At 36.7% G+C, this 21,368-nt stretch overlaps 1 protein-coding gene across 1 annotated transcript; it reads left to right on the top strand.

Moving 5' to 3' along the window:
• Positions 1-18,112: 18,112 nt before the first annotated feature.
• LOC137709055 (uncharacterized) lies at positions 18,113-21,094 on the top strand. The gene is made up of 7 exons (XM_068448197.1): positions 18,113-18,481; positions 18,590-18,688; positions 18,920-18,979; positions 19,121-19,240; positions 19,397-19,531; positions 19,685-19,776; positions 20,308-21,094. Exons 1-7 carry the CDS (start codon positions 18,113-18,115, stop codon positions 21,092-21,094), a joined length of 1,662 nt encoding a protein of 553 aa, XP_068304298.1.
• Positions 21,095-21,368: the final 274 nt, after the last annotated feature.

Here is a 21,368-nt window from a genome sequence, read left to right as displayed (position 1 = left end):
CATTTTGACATTCATTCCTGAACCAAGCATTGCCCTGACTATTAGTTTTTTGATTTCGTATTATATGCCATATATTTAATTGGTGTCTTTAAGTGGCAGCTTCATGTAGTGTTTGGAAGAAACACTCAACACGTTCGACTATGCACACCGTGCCAAAAATATAAAGAACAAACCAGAGGTGAAAAGTTTGCACCATCCCTGTTCTCACAAATTATATAGTTCAAATGTCTTTCATTCTAACCCTTGTTATGGTTTGTTGTTGGTTAATGTTTCAGGTCAATCAAAAAATGATGAAGTCTGCTTTGATCAACGATTTGTATTCTGAGATTGATCGTATGTTCAAGCAAGGTTGTTAACTAATTCCAGCGTTGATGTGCTCTCAATCTCTCTGTCCAGAGATTTGTTTTTTTTGTTTGACAGGTTATTTAATGATTCTTTAGTGTTACTTTGCTGCAAGCTAAATTGTATGACATGTTTCTTATGTTCATGCAGAGGTATATGCTGCCAGAGAGAAGAATGGAATATATATACCATGAGATCGTTATGTTAGTGAAGAAGCAGAGAAGAAGGTCTTATTCTTGTCATTTAAATGAATTATGGACTGCTTTTCCTACATTCACAATTGACTGGTTATTAACTTCATTAACTCTTTATTTACTGTATGCAATGGCTGAAAAGATAGAGCGGATTGAACTTTATTATGATTCAAAAGACAAGGTATCTCCGTCAAGATTTCATTCCTTTCGTTTTGAATAATATTGACTACAAGGTGGGAACTAATATAAACGTTACATTGGCCTAACAGCAGCAATTGCTGGAGCTTCAGCAACTTTACAGTTGTCAACAACTTTTGGCTGTACAATTGAATGATAAACTTGGAAAAACTGAGGTAATACATTTGTAATATGGACTTACAAAGTCTCATTTTGTTCTTTCTGCTCTTGTTCTGAGATAATTAAACACTTTATATTCAGATAATGCTTGAGGAAACTGGACATGCACTATATAATCTTGAGGACAAGCGTTGACAAGCAAATGCGACCATGAAAGAGAAGGAATTTCTGATAGTGAATCTCCTCCAATTGGGTGAGCAAAGTTGGCTGCTAAAACAAATTGTCGTGCCACCATCTGCATTTTTAGACCATAGATAGATTCTCTCCATTTCATCTTACTTTAAAGTTATACAGTCGACATTCGGGATTATTCTACACTAGTTCATGTTTATATTTATGCATATATTAATTTAAAGCTGGAAGGTACATTTAAATGCCCTTTTCTTACTATTATTCCATTGTTAACTTTCAGAGAAATCACTCGTTGGGCGTGCATTTGAGCTAATTAGAGCAGAGCTAGAGAATGCTGCATCAGATCTCCCTCACAACTTCGGGTTATTTATGATTATGACCATGGATGGTTTTGTAGAGTGGAATGACAAAATTGAAGATGGAAACCGGATACTAGTCAAGAAATTTCAGTCCACATTAACTCAGCACCTTGAAGTCTTGCATAACATTGTGGCATTTGCAGTGACACAACAGGAGCATCAATTAAAATATATGGAAGAGGACATGCAGTCCTTTGTATCAACGATGGCGGAGGTAAGGTCTAGATAAGAAGATGATTGTCTTTGCATGCATTCCTGAGATTGAATTGTCAGTCTATATACAACTTCATTATTTGGCTTAATTTTGAAAGCTATTGAAGAACTACGAGGAAGATTAGGAAAGCTTAAAAACAGGTTTGGTTCTACTATTAAAGCTCTACATGGTATAGCTGGGGATCTTGAAGGAAATTCGCAACCAACGTTTTCTCCTCTAAACTTTGAAGTTTCTAACCATTCATCTGCTGTGGAAGATGTAAGCATTACTTCACTATATATTTTGTCTTCAGATTTCTTTGTTTTTCTGTCATGCTATTGAATTAGCGCAACTGTAGCTGAATACGTATAAATCAAACTAGTACACATTATTATAATTGCAAAATACATAGAGTAGTCATACATGATATTGATTCCAGAAACCATCCATACAGAAACAAAAATAACATAGCGGTCTATATAGTTACCAACTGCATAGGTTCATAAGATAAACATCCATATCTTGTACGGAGGTACAATCTGAGTATGAATGTTTACATAGAGCAAAAGACTAGAGATTTGTTTTGTAAAGGTTGATATCTTGCATTGCACTAGACATACGTGAATACTAATAGCATAATATAACATCCATTCCCAAATAGGTTCAACTCTTCTTACCATAAGCATCATCGGATGGTGATTTTGCATTCTGCATATCTTTGGGGATGACTTCCTGTTTTGCTTGACCTGTAGCACGATTCATCCAATCACAATGTTCTTGACCACCCACATATTCGCACGCAGCACACTCCTTAACTGCCTTGTACCTTTTTTGAGGATGACGAGTCCTCGCAGTACTGGTACAATCAGAATCAGAATCGAAGTGTACAGCATTGCAAATCTCAATAGGATCAAAGCGGTATGAATCACCCGGGAAAAAAGATGATATTATTTTCACTGTGTCATCACTGATGGAAGGTTGCTTTCCACTACTCATTAATTTGTCAGTATCACCATTGATGCAAGGATGTTTTCCACTGCTACCATGTTTCATGTAGCCGATTTCGTTGGACCAGGGAGGAATCACATTCACACCGAAACCTGGAAGATCAGATGGAAAGTGTTCATCTTTCAAGATCACATTTTTCGCTGCCTCATCATAACGAGGACAATAAATATTGATCAAGGGATTGGGTGATTGAGGAGGGTAAACAGGCATGTTAGAGCCATGCGAGAAGTCGTTCCATTCACCCGAAGCAGTAGTTGTCTTTGCAGGGGATTTGAACTGCTGGTTAGCACCTGAATCCAGTGTGGGGTTTTGCTCGTACTCTAATTCAATGTGACAGTTAGCTTCTAGGTAACGCCAAAAATCAGGATCTTCATGATTGGCAGTGAGCACAGGGACAAGGTTTTCTTGGGTGGGAACTGGGGTTGCAATGTTATTGGTTGGGGCATGCATCGTGGGACTAAGCACTTCATGATCCACTGTAGGAAAAAGGTCTTCACTTTTGTTACAAAATAACTGTCTGCGAGCATTTGGGAATAAAGGCGACATTGGTGATTAGGTGTAAATTTCAGACGAAGTTGAAACTGCTGTACGTCCAAAAACCTCTTCAAGGTTGATATTTATAATTGAGATTAGAATGGAGGGCAGGGCACTTAATTGTAAGTTCACACCCACTTAGTGGATTAACATTTAATTAAGGTGTGAACAATTAATAGTTCCGGGATTCTTCTTACAAAAGCACTCAAATTTGACCACACAATGCATATGCCAATCTCATCAACCATCTACCACCTCACAGACTGATCAATTATTTAATGGGTTGCCAATTATTTTATTTGGTAATAGCAACACCTGGCCATTTTGTGTGGCTACCTGCTGACCTCCATAAGTGTGTATGAATTAAATAATTGTTTTCCTAGGGATTACTGGGCGGGAGGATTTCCCGCTCAAGTTAAGTATCTGCCAAATTTTCAATTTGCTGCTCTCAAATAGGAAACGTGTGTGGATTCATTTAATTAACTTTATTCACTTTAGCTGTTTAGATGCATCAAGCTATCAACTCAAAGAAGAAATTATCTTCAGGCAGAGAGGTTACATTAAAGCTATTGCAGCAGGTATCTACCACTCTTCTCTTCTTACTAGGAAATTAATTGAGGTGTTAAATTGAAATGCTTTTGTTTACAAATGTTAATTAAACACTCTTGTATTGTGTTTACATGAAAAGTTATTACGAAGGTGTTGTGGGTCAGCAAGAATAACTCAGTTGCATCAATGTCGATTGACGAAGGCATCGAAACTCAACCACTGGCATTCAACCTGATGGAACATGACCACATACAACAATTCACAATTCCAAATAATGTCGAAGGCATCGTGGATGAACGTCAACGTATAACCCGTTCAGTGCAGGCGAGTAGGGGAATAAATAGGCCACGATGGGCACCAAATGGTACAAAGGAGCTGATGAAATTTAATGAGCAAGAGCAGCCGGTAGAGCCTCCTCATACCGTTGCTAGATTTTCTAGGTTCTTAGGAATGCTAGCTCAAGAAGCATCATATTTTCCAATTAATGTAGTTGATTGGAGGCATTTCTACATGGCTTCAAACATGGATCGTGCTTGGCAGAGGATTAAGGTAAATCAACAGTAAAGGCATTAATGGTTGGTTGGTTTTCCTATATATATAGCTAGTTATTTCATTGCTTTTTAGTTTTAACCCTGGAATAAAAAAAAACCACATAATGCCATCACATGGCCTATTATTGACTTACTCAACAAGCAGGGTTGAAGCCTTAGGCTTTTAATTATGATTAATGCATTCCAAACCTACTTTGACCTTAACTGCTGTTATCCATACACAAGTTTAACTTTTCATTGGCCATGTCAATTATTTTGCAGTTGGTGACTTAGAAAGTAGCAGTAGAATAAATTGGGGTTCATTGTGATATATTTGAAATGAGATGCACCAATTATGTCGTAAGAGGCTCCATAGACAATTACAATACGGTCCATAGCACATTATACACCACTAAAAGGCAGCATCTATGCAGATTGGTGATGCGCAATGAGGCTTCTTTTAACTTTGTCTGCTGTAAATTTAATTTGTACGATTACACAAATATTTGAAACCTACTGGATGGGTATTACGGGTTCACTATACAAATTCATAATTCATGTATTAAATGATGGTGCATAATTAACAACATCATGTATATGTACATGGGCAGGGGACTCTTGATTGGACAGATGCTATAACACTCGAATTGGAGCCCAAAATTCGGCGGGTTTGTGAGAAGAAGTTGAATGATAGATGGAAGGATTACAAGGCAAACCTGAAGAAGGCATACTATACTCCATGTCTGCACTCACCGTTAGCGGAGAGGTTCCATTGTCATGATGGCCGTGTCAACCAAGGCCAATGGAAATTGTTAGTACAGCTATGGGACACTGTAGATGCTCAGGTAGCACACACAATGATCAAAGTTTTTCCTTTTTTATGCACCATATATGCTTTATTTAGTTATGACATAATGTGGATGATAAATGTATGGATTGTATGTATTGGAAATTAGGATGAATTTCCTTTCACATAGCCCTAATAATGCATGCTAAACTTGGCATCTGTAGAAGCGTGCTACATCATGTAGAAAGAACAGGAAAGCGCTACAAATAAATCACACGACTGGAACCAAGTCTTTTGCGCAAATCAGACACGAACATGTAAGGCTCTGCCGTGAGTTCTGTGTTATGGTAACTTAACTACATGTTAGTGCACATGGAATGAAGGTGCCGGTCGAAAACAATGTTATGAAATTACTCGTCAATTAGTTGTTTGACAATTTCTGTTAACAGGAACAAGCGAATGGAAGCAAACCAGACCGCATTACATTCTTTACGCTAACACATACTCGGAAGAATGGGGAACCAGTGGATGCTCGATCAGCTGCAATAATTGTAAGTATGCCATCAATTACCGGCTGCTACAATTTATCTGTAGGTGAGATATATAAAAGGTTTGTGGATGTGAACAATCAGGTGTATTAGATTATGTGCTATTTAATGTCAGTGAAACAAAGAGCATAAGGCAACAGCAGCTTGCATTAGTGAATACAGTGAAGTAATGAAAGATTCTGATGCATATGAGTTTATTGGTAGGCACTGTAGTCTGAAGAACAGAACAATAACTAATAGTACTAGTTTTTTTGAGAAACATGGTTGGAATATCTTTGATTTAGAAGGCTTTCAAATGTATATACAGTGCAAATACATTGGTAATTAATTTTGGAAACAACTTGCAGGATGAATTCAATACAAACCTGAAGTTGTATGAGGATAGGAATGAGATCATAACTGATGAGGTTCGGCATATTGTGTACGCTAATGTATTAGGGCCTGAGAGAGACAACCGTGTAAGAGGGTTTGGGACAGGGGTTGTGTGGTCTGATGTGCCAGGTATTATAACTGAGAAAAGGGGAATTTGTAGAGAGGTTGAAGCAATTAAAGCATCATATGAGGAGCAAAGAAAAGCTGCTAACTTTGAAATTGAGAAACTTAAGATGGAGGCAAGTGAGAGAGAAGAAAGGCAAAGGATTGAGGCAGCAAATGTGGTTGCACAATTGAGGAAAGAATATGCCGATTCAATGGTGGCACACAATAGACAGGTGGAATTGGAAGTGGAGAATATGAAGCGTGAAATGAGGGCTGAAATTATGTTCGCGCTGAAGAGGGCTGCTGATAGAGGCATGGTGGAACCAAATCACATTGATGTGCCTCAAGTTTGTGTCAATAGAATTGAACAAGGGTATGGTACGGAGATCCAAGCAAGTGGAGAAGTTGAAGATGAGGGTTTTGTTATGGTACAGAATAATGGCACAGATGATGAGCTTGGGTATCGTCCATGCATGGTGAATGTCACTGGCTTCAGTAAGTGATAAGCTAACTGTGATACGTTTTTGTGAATTTTGCTTCATGTATATATACAAATGCCATAGGGAAGGCATAGATCCAAGTGGGTGGAGTTGTTTGTTCAGTTTGTTGTTGGTGGATGTGCATAGGTACATAGGTGAAACAAAATGTAACGTCATCATCCTTGGGTACTTGGATGTGTTGGACAACAGACTTGAATGTAATATGGTGTCTTTAATAGAGACAAACCTTGTTATTGATAAATGTATGGGGATATAAAGTGTGGTTGGTTGTCAATGTGAATCCTTTTGAAAATTTAAATTTCTTGCCAATTCTATATTAAGAAGTTGAGTTTTAATAGAGTACATAGCTATTACTAAAATGCATGTAATACAATTCCAACCTACCGGACATTTGGAATGCTATAGATTCACACCATTGTTGGTGCCTAACTTTAAAAGCCACTGATCCTAATAGAGACACATAGGATTGGTGGGTGTATGAGTATAAAAGCCACCAATGTTAGTCTCAAACCTAGCCACTAATAAGAGAGACAATGACATGCTTTGAAATTTAGAAATAATTATAAAATATAAAAATGTTGTACTATTCACATACCCACCAATGTAATATTGGTAGCCATTGTAACAATAGAGTCCTCTACATAGGCCACACTCTCTAGTTTAGTGGGTGCTTGGTGGCCATACAGGTTTGCCACTAATATGAGTGGCAACACTTGACAATAGCCACCGAATGAAAAGAGTGGCTTATAGCCAAATTTCTAGTAGTGTGAGCTGTCTCTGATAAAATCTTTCGCAGAATCTCAAACGAAGAAACATGAAAAGGAGCTTGGGAAATGTTACAGCAAGAATTCAGAGCGGATAAACAGGATAGGAGTGTGAAACTACAATGATTATGTTGAGACTTTGAATACACTAGAATGAGAGATGATGAATCCCTTTTCGTGTATGTTTGATATCATTAATCAAATGAAAAGTTATGGTGAAGAGTTATCTAGAGATAGAGTAGTATAGAAATTGCTTGCCTATGTCCTATGGTTCTATATGTTCTATGATTGAGCATTTTAAGGATCTGGATACATTAGAAGTGCAGGAAGTTGTTGCATTCTTGAACAGTTTTGAGCACCGATTAGATAGACGTGCTGCGAGCTCCACAATGAGAGCTTTTGCTAGTATGACTATAGGATCAAAATTCCCTAATAGTGGTTTTTCTCGCAATCAAAAGGACATAATGAATTGGAAAAATAAGGGGAAGAAATGGAAATATAAGCCAAATTTTGTACCCAAGAAAATTGCAGGACAAGAGTATAATAAGAATGCATGTAAGCGTGGTAAATGCTAATTTGAAGGGAAGCCTAAGTGCACTATGTAAGACCCTAATTTTCATCTCCTTGGAACAATTAACATTCGAATCCATTCCACGTGCTCCAACTCGGAGTAAGGATGAGCTAACAAATTCCATTATGTAACCATGGAAGAAAATGGAGAGCTCTTTATAGCTGTTTTCATAGGACGACTTCTGTTCGCTTTTACCTAGCTAGCAAGCTTCACATGGTGTGGGCAACTGGATCACGTATGTCATCTTTCCTAATAGATGACCATTTGATGCACGAAGTATGTGATACATCATACCCCTTGTGGGTGTCCACCAAAGTTGGAAAGTGCTCAAGTCAATTGGCTTTGGTCAAATGAATAGGTTTGCCTCAATCGTTCGGATAATCGTCTTATAGTGATAGGGCAAGAGTGCTCTCAATTCTCCTGGTAAGTTTTCTTGTTAGTTTTGTTCGACTTGGTAAGCAAATATAATCAACCAAATAGAAATGGATTATTAACATCTTTCAAGTTGTTTGAATATTGATACTTAATATTATGGTCTAATAGTATTTATTGATATTTCTTTTTACTCATAAGTAAATGTGCTAGATTTGAATCTCCTGATAATTACTCCAACAACAATTTATTAATTCCTTCAGCCTTACTGTAAAAATTGGTTGAATTATATTGTTTTTTTTTTTCATTAAGTGAAAGGGTGGGAACATTATTTGGGGAGTGATTTCAGAGTTGATTAACGTGCTTATTTTCTATTAGTGACACATCATTTGATTTGTAAATTTGGTTTAAAGTTTTGGTTTCCGTAGCATTACTCATATGGATAATGCTAGGGAGACCAAAATTTTTAAACCAAATGATATGGTTCTTGATGATTGGATTGTTACATTAATGTCGATTAACATGCTTATTTTCTATTAGTGACACATAATTTGGTTTGCAAATTTTGTTTAAAATTTTGGTTTCCCTAGCATTACCAATATGGATAATGCTAGGGAGACCAAATTTTTTAAACCAAATGATATGGTTGTTGATGATTGGATCATTACTTCAGCGTTAATTAACGTGCTTATTTCCTATAGTGACACATCATTTGTTTTGCAAATTTGGTTTTCTTAGCATTACCCATATGGATAATGCTAGGGAGACCAAATTTTTTGAACCAAATGATATGATTATTGATGATTGAATCATTACTTCAACATTAATTAACCTGCTTATTTTCTATTAGTAACACATCAATTTGTTTGCAAAATTGATTTAAAATTTTAGTTTCCCTAGTATTACCCTTTCAATATCCCAAATAGGTAGAACTTGGTAGCTAAATCCAAAGTCAACTCCTCAAACCAAACTCTTTATTTTATTTTTTTTTTTTTTTGGTAACCAAACCAAACTCATTTAATCTATTATATATAAAGCCAATGGAAAAGTGAATAGTGATTTTGATGACACCAAACTTCAACAAAAATATCTAGACAAAAATGACCCTAACACAAAAAAACTTAAAGGGCATGCCAAAATAATGCATCAAATAAGGTAAGGGCATTTTCATCATTTTAACAGTATTTTTTTTTATAATTAAGTTTTTGGTACACTTTTTATTCTTTTATATTTTATTTTTATAATTAGTACCTCACAATAGGCTAGCAATAATGTGATTCAATTTCTCTATTTTTAAACACGTTCAAAACATTTTAAAAGGTCTGTAATGCTCGTTATAAGAAGGTCTTTCACAAGCGGATAATAATATGATTAAATAAGTTGTTAAATGATTGTTTTTTTTTTTTTTTTTAACAAACAATATTATCTACACTAAGGAGGAGGGGGTGGACCTAGCCTCACACAATGGGTTAGCAATAATGTGATTCAATCAGTTGTTTATTAAATATTATTTTGTCTATTTTTAAACACGTTCAAAACATCTTAAGAGGCGTGTAATGCCGGTTATAAAAAAAATCTTTCGCACGTGGATAATAATGTGATTAAATTAATTATCAAATGATTTTGTTTTTTTTTTTAATAATAATATGATTAAATAAGTCGTCAAATGATTTTTTTTTTTAACAAACAATATTATCTACACTAAGGAGGAGGGGATGGGCTTAGTCTCACAATGGGTTAGCAATGATATGATTTAATCAGTTGTTTATTAAATATTATTTTCTCTATTTTTAAACATGTTCAAAACATCTTAAGAGGTGTGTAATGCCAGTTATAAAAAATGTCTTTTGCACGTGGATAATAATGTGATTAAACTAATTATCAAATGATTTTGTTTTTTATTTTAACAAATGATATTATCTACACTAAGGAGGATGAGGAGGGCTTAGCCTCACAATGGGCTAGCAATAATCTGATTCAATCAATTATTTATTAAATATTATTTTTTCTATTCTTAATATAAATTCTATAGAGATCGATTTTATTATGTGAATTCAATTGTTTTAATTGGTTTATGAGGGGTTTCTTCTAGCATGATTGAACATTACTAATTTACTTCAAATATTTGACTTTCCTTTTGTCACTACACACATATAAATACATTTCAAATGTGTAAGTCACACGTAGCATGCCGTGATTCAAAAAATGTCTTTTGCATGCGTGAGCGCCTGCATGAAGGCTAGTCTTATATATAAAGCCAATGGAAAAGGTGAATAGTGCTTTTGGTGTACCAAGCTGTAACAAAAAACTTTGAACAAAAATGCCCCAAGATAAAAAAAACTTCAAAGGCATCCCAAAATAATGCATCAAATAAGGCAGAGGCATTTTCGTCATTTTAACAGTATTTTTTTAATTATTAATTTTTATGCGGTTGTTTTTTTTAATTTTAATTAGTACCTCTTAATAGGCTAGCAATAATGTGATTCAATTTCACTATTTTTAAACCAGTTCAAAACATCTTAAGAGGCGTCTAATTCTGGTTTTGAAAATGGTCATTCGCACGCAGATAATAATGTGATTAAATTAAATGTCAAAAGATTGTTTTTATTTTTTATTTTTTATCAAACAATATTATCTACACTAAGGGGGAGGGGGGTTGGCTTAGCCTCATAATGGGCTAGCAATAATGTGATTCAATCAATTGTGTATTAAATATTATTTTCTCTATTTTAAACATGTTCAATACATCTTAAGAGGCATGTAATGCCAGTTATAAAAAAAATCTTTCCCACATGGATAATAATGTGATTAAATTAGTTGTCAAATGATTGTGTTTTTTTTTTTTTTTTTTTTTTAACAAACGATATTATCTATTCTAATGGGGAGGGGATGGGCTTAGCCTACAATGGGCTACCAAAAATGTGATTCAATTAGTTGTTTGTTAGATATTATTTTCTCTATTTTAAACACGTTCAAAACATCTTAAGAGGCGTGTAATGCCGGTTATAAAAAAATGTAATTAAATTAGTTGTCAAATGATTTTTTTATTTTTTTTATTTTAACAAACGATATTATCTACTCTAAGCGAGAGGGGATGGGCTTACCCTCGCAATGGGTTAGCAATAATGTGATTCAATTAGTTGTTTATTAAATATTATTTTCTCTAGTTTTGAACACATTCAAAACGTCTTAAGAGGCGTGTAATGCTGGTTGTAAAAAAAAAAGTTTTTTGCACGTGGATACTAATGTGATCAAATTAGTTGTCAAATGATTGTGTTTTTTTTTTTTTTTTTTTTTTTAACAAACGATATTCTCTACATTAAGGGGTAGGGGGTGGGCTTAGCCTCATAATGGCCTACCAAATCCAATTCGGGAAGGATCCAACGGTCAAATCTTCGCCAATCGCAAATGCAAGTGGCAGTTAACGTTTTATTTTGCAAGCTTACAAATCCAATTCGGGAAGATCCGTACTTTGAATTTCCGATCCATAAGTTCCTAAGGTCCTCAAATATTGTGAATAATAACCTATTAAAGTTTGGTAAATATCCAACGGTTGGATCGTTGATTCTTATAATGACCAAGTAGCGAACCTTAGCCGAATTATACCCAAACAACGAAATTTCGTTAATCGGACATCACATATAGAATTGGGCTATCAATTTTAGCCTAGGAAGGTCAGGGGTGTCTTGTCCCACACGCCGCCGCACGTGGCGGTCGGCCACCCCAACTTGCCAGAAAATTCCACTATTTCTGAATTTTCTCAAATTTGATAGGAATTAAGATCTCAATGAGTAGAGCAAGTTTCATGCCTGTGACCAATTATAATTTGGCTGGGAAAAGCTTCAAATCGCCAAGAACCCGCTGGAACCCTAGAATTTGGGTGTTCTTCAATTCGATCAATCTACAACACCACCGCCCCTAAAAAATTTTGGGCTTTGTCCCTAACTTCCAGAGAAGTGTTTTGGTGGTGTTGATTGAAGGTAAGTGTTTCAGAAATGGATGGATTGTCACCTAGTACCCACGAAGCTGTGCGTCGGCCTTCATGAAATTGGAACCAAAACTCTCTGTTTTTTGGCTGAGATGGTGCCACATGAGTGATTTGCATGTGATGGATGGTGGCGATCAATGAGAAAAATGGTGGAAATTCGCTGGATTTGGGTATGGTGGTGCACGGGTGTATGGATCGACAGGAAGGCTAGAGTTTCCTTTTTTTTTTTCTTTTTTTTTTCTTCCTGATTTCTTATTGGTCCTTACCCTTTAATTTGATTGGTCCCTTATTCTTCGCTTAAAACTGATTGGGCTTCTTTCCCACAAGGTGGGAGTTCAAATAATTTATAATCTAAAATGTAAGCAACCAATTTCAAACGTCAGTAACTATACCGTTATAATCTGGACTCGCAAACGACTTTCGCATATGCATTTGTACTATTAAGTACCACGTAAATACGCCAAAAGAATAAGTCATACGTTTCTCTAGACGATCGTCAACGGAAGTCAAAGTTCTTGCCTCTCGGGTATTTTCATCAATTCATGCTTTTAAAATTAATAAAAACGTAAAATTAGGGACGGGTTGTCACAAATTCAATTAGTTGTTGATTAAATATTATTTTCTCTATTTTTAAACACATTCAAAACATCTTAAGTGGCGTGTAATGCCGTTTATAAAAAAGGTATTTTGCACACGGATAATAATATGTTGAAATTAGTTGTCAAAAGATTGTTTTTTTTTTTAACAAACGACATTATCTACACTAAGGGGGTGGAGGTGTGTGACATCCCACATCGCCCAGGGGAATGATCCTTAAATGTATATTCTCATCCCTACCTATCACGAGGCCTTTTGGGAGCTCACTGGCTTCGGATTCCGTAGGAACTCCGAAGTTAAGTGAGAAAGAGGCTAGAGCAATCCCATGATGGGTGACCCACTGGGAAGTTGCTCGTGAGTTCCCAAAAACAAAATCGTGAGGGAATGGTAAGCCCAAAGCGGACAATATCGTGCTACGGTGGTGGAGCGGGCCCGAGAAGTGATCCGTCCCGAGCCGGGATGTGACAATTTGGTATCAGAGCCTAACCCTAGCCGTGGTGTGCCTACAAGGACGTCGAGCCCTTAAGGGGGGTGGATTGTGACATCCCACATCGCCCAGGGGAATGATCCTTAAATGTATATTCCCATCCCTACCTAGCATGAGGCCTTTTGGGAGCTCACTGACTTCGGGTTCCGTAGGAACTCCGAAGTTAAGCGAGAAGGGGGCTAGAGCAATCCCATGATGGGTGACCCACTGGACAGTTGCTCGTGAGTTCCCAAAAACAAAACCGTGAGGGAATGGTAAGCCCAAAGCGGACAATATCGTGCTACGGTGGTGGAGCGGGCCCGGGGAGTGGTCCCCCCCGGGTGGGGATGTGACAAGGTGGGCTTAGCCTTACAATGGGCTAGCAATAATGTGATTCAATCAGTTATTTATTAAATATTATTTTCTCTATTTTTAAACACGTTCAAAACATCTTAAGAGACTTGTAATGCCGGTTATAAAAAAAAAGTCTTTCGCACACGATAATAATGTGATTAATTAATTGTCAAATGATTTTTTTTATTTTTTTTTATTTTTAAACAAACAATATTATCTACATTAAAGGGGAGGGGGTGGGCTTAGCCACACAATAGGCTAAAATTAATGTGATTCAATTAATTGTTTATTAAATATTATTTTTTATATTCTTAATGTAAATTCTATAGAGACCGAGTTTATTATGTGAATTCAGCTGTTTTAATTAGTTTATGAGGGGTTTTTTCTAGCATGATCTAAAATTACTCATTTACTTTAAATATTTGACTTTCCTTTTGTCAATTTACGCATAGAAATACATTTAAAACGGGTAGGTAGCGCGTAGCATGCCGGCATCTTAAGAGGCGTGTAATGTCGGTTATAAAAAAAGTTTTTTGTACGCGGATAATAATGTGATTAAAATAATTGTCAAATGATTGTTTTTTTTTTTTTTAACAAATGATGTTATCTACACTAAGGGGCATATGGTAAGCTTACCCTCACAATGGGCTAGCAATAATGTGATTCAATCAATTGTTTATTAAATATTATTTTCTCTATTTTTAAATACGTTCAAAACATCTTAAGATTCGTGTAATACCGGTTATAAAAAAGGTCTTTCACACGCGGATAATAATGTGATTAAATTAATTGTCAAATGATTTTGTTTTTTTTTTAACAAACGATATTATTTACATTAAGGGGGAAATGGTGGGCTTAGCCACATAATAGGCTAGCAATAATGTGATTCAATCAATTGTTTATTAAATATTATTTTTTCTATTCTTAATGTAAATTCTATAGAGACCGATTTTAATTCAGCTACTTTAATTAGTTTATGAGGGGTTTTTTCTAGCATGATCTAAAATTACTCATTTACTTCAAATATTTGACTTTCCTTTTGTCAATTTACGCATATAAATACATTTACAACGTGTAAGTCACGCGTAGCACACCGTCATCTTAAGAGGAGTGTAATGCCGGTTATAAAAAAGGTCTTCTGCACGCGGATAATAATGTGATTAAATTAATCGTCGAATGATTGGCTTTTTTTTTAAAACAAACGATATTATCTATAGTAAGGGGAAGGGGGGTGGGCTTAGCCCCACAATGGCCTAGTAATAATATAATTCACTATATTATTTTTTTCTATTCTTAATGTAAATTTATATAGACTGATTTTATTATGTGAATTCAGCTGCTTTAATTGGTTTATGAGGGGTTTCTTCTAGCATGATCTAAAATTATTCATTTACTTCAAATATTTGACTTTCCTTTTGTCAATTTACTCATATAAATACATTTAAAATGTGTAAGTTGCGCGTAGTACGCCGTGATTTAAAAAATGTCTTATGCATGCATTTGAGTGCTTGCATGAAGGCTAGTCTTATATATAAAGCCAATGGAAAAGTTGAATAGTTCTTTTGGTTTCACCAAGCTTCAACAAAAAGATTTGGACAAAAATGCCTCATGACAAAAACTTCAAAGGCATCCCAAAATAATGCATCAAATAAGGCAGAGGCATTTTCATCATTTTAACAGTGTTTTTTTAATTATTAATTTTTTTGTGGTTTTTTTTTTAAATGTTATTTTACTTAGTACCTCATAATAGGCTAGCAATAATGTGATTCAATTTCACTATTGTTCAACACATTCAAAACATCTTAAGAGGCGTCTAATGCTGGTTATAAAAAAGATTGTTTGCACACGGATAATAATGTGATTAAATTAATTGTCAAATGATTTTTTTTTTTAATTTTTTACCAAACGATATTATCTACATTAAAGGGGAGGGGGTGGGCTTAGCCTCACAATGGGCTAGCTGTGACAGCCCGCTCCGAAATATTTTATCTAGAAAAGATGAAATTGCCCTTGGACGTTTTGTGTGGTTGTGTGCTTTTGTTTGTTGTGATCGGATGACCGAATTTGGACCACACACTCACACCCTCTCTTTCACTTCCGTTGACTCTCTCCCCTCCATTTCGGATTTTTCTACCTTTCCGTACAACCTGTACGGACAACCTTAAAAAACCTTTCAAACATCACGGATCAAGGTTTTTGATGCCATATTCGTATTCCTCGTAACCATACGATCTCATCTATACCAATTTTAGGACATGAAGCCGTCGGAAAACCCAAGAACCATAACCCGATTTGAGGTACTCTTCATGCACACGTAAATGTGAAGTTTTTGGAAGATTCTAAGATTATAGGAAGCTTTAGAACACACTACGAAGCTCGGAGAAGAAAAACGAGGTGTTTTGGACGTCGGGAAGTTGAGTTTGGCAAGTTTCCAAGTTTGGCAGGATTATCGAGGGTTTTCTGGCGAGATTCTGTGGATTTCAGGGCTTGAAATTGGTAAGGTTTTGTTCTTCTCGTTGTAAGCTTTAATTTGAGACAAATTTCATGGATTTTAGTTGAGAAATGAAGAAGATATTAAGGTTTGAAGTTTTTCTAGTTTTCGGTGACGACGACGGTCATTGGCGAACCAAGGTTGAAGACGACGGAATATTCCGTCAAGTTTAACGGAATATTCTAATGACATGAGGTTAATTTTAACAGAATATGCTATTTTTTAACGGAATATTCTTTACGGCGTTAACTTTTCCATTAGGTGTGCCAGGCACGTGGCCACGCGTGGGGGCTCATCTGAGCATTGTATGAGAAGTTATTACCTAGTTTGTTTATGTGTATTAAATTGACGTTTATATAGTTGTTTTGCATATAGGTGAGACCTATCTTGAGGATGAGTGTATTCAATCGAGGCTCGAGGGCTACGATCTTTCGACATATCAGTGAGTGGGCTTTTGGTTTCAGTATATATCTATATACTTGATTTTTCCTAGAAAATCATTTTAAATGAAAGTATGTTTTGAAGTATCATGCCCAGTATTCATATATTTTATACATGCATTAGTAGTTGCATATATTTATGGTTGATGTTGTGGACACTTAGGTAAGTACCAGGTGAGTTATCGAATGTGTATGTAAATTGAGGATTATGTGAGATGTTTAGAGAGCTCATTAACCTGCACCCCGGTGTTTGTGCTCCGCCAGAGTTGAGGGCCTAGCCTTCATGTGATCGTTCACGTCTCACACCACACACGCTCACCTTGGATCCAAGGTAGATGACAGCTTGTCGTACAGACCAATTTTGATGGTTCTGACTTGTAGGTGACTTGCGATACTTCGCACAGCCTTCACGTGATTGTAGCACTAGAGCGTATTTATTTACACCCAGCTTGTCTTACAGACCACTTTAGGTGGTTCCGACTCATGTGCAGGCATATTGTTGATGAGATATATATATTGTTGAGCTCTAGATTCCGCCGTACAGGTCACATTAGATGACTCCGGCTGATTTAGCATTTTTATTGTGATTTAGCACCTGGATTACATGTTTTATACTGAGACATTTGGCATGGCATAATATTGATGCATTTTACTTTCGAGCCTAATTTGATATATGTTTATATATTCTATTTTTTGGGAAAAATTTACAGGTTTTACAGCGAGGGGTTAGAACTTTTGAGAAATGAAATGATTTTGAAAAGCTTTGTTTTTGCCCACTCACACTTTCTGTTTTGTGCCCCTCCAAGTTCTAAGTAGGAATTCTCGTTGCTGGCTTGCGAAGTCTTCAAGGGAGTTCTGACAGACTACCAATGTAGGATTATCTTTGAGTGTTATTTAATTAGTACTAGTTGGCATGATTGAAATTAGGCTACTTATGCTCTGGTTGTGTATTCCATACTTAATTTCGCGCTAGTACTTTGGTAGTTGGTTTTTATCTTCTCATATTTCCCTATATCTTTATTGCTTACGCACTGTGCACATGGCTACGTCACCCTCACGTGATAGCCAGCACACCTTGATTTCGGTCGGGGTGTGTCAGTTTGGTATCAGAGCATAGGTTTGCAGTCATGTATATTTTGTGAATTTCCTAATTATTTTGATGTCTTCTGTCAAAACTATGCCACGTCAAAACTAGTTTCCCTAATATTGCTCAGTTAGGGGAAGTTATAGCTAATGCTATTCAGTCTTCGCTTCGCCCTCCCCAAAGGTCGTGGTGGACGACAGCAGACCCAGGGGCGTATCCACAACATCACGCTACAAGATGCTTAGAATAATCCTAACTTGATCATAGGTATATTACATATCCTTGGTTATTTTGCTAAAGTATTGATTGATTGTGGTGCTACACATTCAGTTATTTCTTATACATTTGCTCAAGTGATGCAACCTCATCCTACATCTCTACAGTTACTTTCCATCGTCATGGATTACCTGAGGTTACTTTTGTGGACGAGCAAAGTAGGGTGAGGCATGGCGTTATTTCCACTATGAGAGCAAAAATGTTGTTATCGAAAGGTTACCAAGGATATTTAGCTCATATGGTGTTGAATGATGTTGCTCCTAGTAGTGTGGATGATGTAAAAGTAGTCAAGCATTTTCCTGATGTATTCCTTGATGATTTACCTAGATTGCCGCCAGACCGAGATGCGGAGTTCACTATTGATTTGCTTCCAGGTACATATCCTATATCTTTGACTCCTTATCGAATGGCTCCTGCTGAGTTGAGGGAATTGAAAATTCAGTTGCAGGAATTAGTTGATAAAGGTTTTATTCAGCCTACTACTTCACCCTGGGGAGCTCCAGTGTTATTTGTGAGGAAGAAAAACGGGACTTTGAGGCCATGCATTGATTACAGGCAATTGAATCGGGTAACAATTAAAAATCGTTGTCCATTGCGGCGTATAGATGATTTGTTTGATCAGCTTTGAGGTGCCTGTGTGTTTTCTAAGATTGATTTAAGGTCTGGTTATTACCAGTTGAAGATCAGTAGTGAGGATGTCCCTAAGACAGCTTTCAGGACTTGCTATGGTTATTATGAGTTTTTGGTGATGCCATTCGGAATAATTAATGCACCAGTAGCTTTTATGGACTAGATGAATCGAGTGTTCTAGCCATATCTAGACAGGTTTGTCATTGTTTTTATTGATGACATTCTAGTATATTCTAAGTCTAAATCAGAACATGTTCGACATCTTACTTTGGTGCTGAAAAGATTGAGGGAACATCGATTGTATGGTAGCAAATGCCAATTTTGGTTGAATCAAGTGGCATTTTTGGGACACGTTATATCTGCTTAAGGTATTCAGGTGGATCCTCGAAAGGTAGCAGCGGTGGAGAATTGGGAGCAACCTCAAACCGTCACTGAGGTATAGAGTTTTCTTAGCTTAGCAGGATATTACAGACGGTGTTTTAATGACTTTTCAGTCATTGCTTTGCCACTGACGAGGTTGACTGGAAAAGCGGTTAAATTTGAGTGGGATGATAATTGTGGGCAAAGTTTTTGGCAGTTGAAGTATTATCTCACTCATGCACCTGTTGTAGCACTCCCAGATGATAATGGTAATTTTGAGGTTTACAGTGATGCTTCCTTGAATGGTCTAGGTTGTGTATTGATGCAGCATGATAGGGTGATTGCTTATGCTTCACATTAATTAAAGCCTTATGAGATGAACTACCCTACTCATGATCTGGAATTAGCAGCCATCATCTTTGCTTTGAAGATTTGGAAACATTATCTTTATGGTTACATATGTAAGATTTTTACGGATCACAAAAGTCTCCAGTATCTTTTTACTCAGAGGGATCTTAATCTTCGGCAGCGAAGGTGGATTAAGTTGCTAAGTGATTATGACTGCACGATTGAGTATCACCCTGGTCGTGCAAATGTGGTGGCTGATGCACTTAGTAGGAAGACTCCAGTTAGACTTAATGCCACTTATACTTTCGAAGTTCCTCTTCTTGTTGATTTGAGGTCCACTGGAGTGAAGTTAGGGGTAGACGCAAGAGAATAAGCTTTACTTGCTAGTTTCCAAGTTAGACCAATATTAATTGATCGAGTGTTAGAAGCTCAGATAAATGATGAAGAGACCCAGGAAATAATCCAAGCAAGGAATCGGGGGAAGAAGAAAGACTTCAAGATTCGAGAGTCTGATGGCATGCTTATGTAAGAAGGGAGAATATATGTGTCGAATAATATAGAATTAAAGAAAGAAATTTTGGATGAAGCGCATATTTCGACATATGCAATGCATCCTAGAGGTACTAAAATGTAACATACCGTTCGACCATTTTATTATTGGCCGGGTATGAAGAGAAAGATTGTTGAGTATATGAGTAGGTGTGCCATTTGTCAGCAAGTTAAAGCTGAAAGGAAGAAGCCGTTTGGGTTGATGCATCCCCTTCCCGTTCCATAGTGGAAATGGGAAGATATTACTATGGATTTTGTGTACAAGCTTCCTCATACACAGAATGGTTATGATGGAATTTGGGTGATAGTTAATCGGTTTTCCAAATCAGCGCATTTTATTCATGTGAGGGAGAAGCATTCTCTAAACCGATTACCTGAATTATTCATATCGAAGATTGTAAAGTACCATGGAGTTCCAATTAGTATTGTCTCGGATCGTGATCCTAGATTTACTTCTAAGTTCTGGGTAGCATTCTAAGAGGCTCTTGGTTCAAGATTATTTTGTAGTACAACATATCATCCTCAAACAGATGGACAATCAGAGAGGGCAATTCAGACGTTTGAGGATATGCTAAGATCTTCAGTGTTACAGTTTGGTGACGCTTGGCATCAGAGGTTGGATTTAATGAAATTTGCCTACAACAACAACTATCATTCGAGTATTGGTATGGCACCATTTGAGGCACTTTATGGCAAATCTTATCGTACACCTTTATGTTGGTCAGAGATTGGTGAAAGAGTTTTAGTGGGCCCTAAGATAGTAGAGGAGACTACTCAAAACATTCAAGTAATTAAGTCTAACCTAAAAGCAACCCAGGATCAACAGAAGAGCTTAACAGATAGACATGCCACTGATAAGGTGTATAAAGTTGGTGATTGGGTATTTTTAAAGTTATCACCGTGGAGAGGTGTGGTACGGTTTGGAAAGAAAGGTAAGCTAAGTCCTAGGTACATCGGACTATATCGGATCACCGAACGAGTCGGTGAAGTTGCTTACAAGCTTTTGTTGCCTCCAGAGTTGTCTAAAATGCATGATGTGTTCCATGTTTCCATGCTTCGTCATTATGTTTCAGATCCATCGGATGTGATTACCCCTCAACCTCTAGAAATTAATCTGGATTTGACTTATGATGAGGAGCCAGTGACTATTCTGGATTGGAAAGCTAAGAATCTGAGAAATAAGACAGTGCGTTTGGTGAAAATTTTGTGGAGAAATCACTTAGTGGAAGAGGCTACTTGGGAGACGAATGACCAGATGAGAGATTTGTATCCACGACTATTTTATGATTATTAGTGGTTGTGTTTTACTGTATGAAATTTCGGGACAAATTTTTCATAAGGTGGGTAAATTGTGACAGCCCGTTCCAAAATATTTTATCACAGGTGTGAAAAGACGAAATTGCCCTTGGACGTTTTGTGTGGTTGTTTGGTTTTGTTTGTTGTGATTGGATGCCCAAATTTGGACCACACACTCACACTATTTCTTTCACTTCCGTTGACTCTCTCTCCTCCCTCTCGGATTTTTCTGCCTTTCCGTGCAACCTGTACGGACAACCCGAAACAACCTT

This window comes from Pyrus communis, chromosome 11 (genome assembly GCF_963583255.1).
Source record: "Pyrus communis chromosome 11, drPyrComm1.1, whole genome shotgun sequence".
Classification (NCBI taxonomy): Eukaryota; Viridiplantae; Streptophyta; class Magnoliopsida; order Rosales; family Rosaceae; genus Pyrus; species Pyrus communis.
Note: the sequence above shows the minus strand (reverse complement) of the source record. Positions and strands in the feature narration are given on the sequence as shown.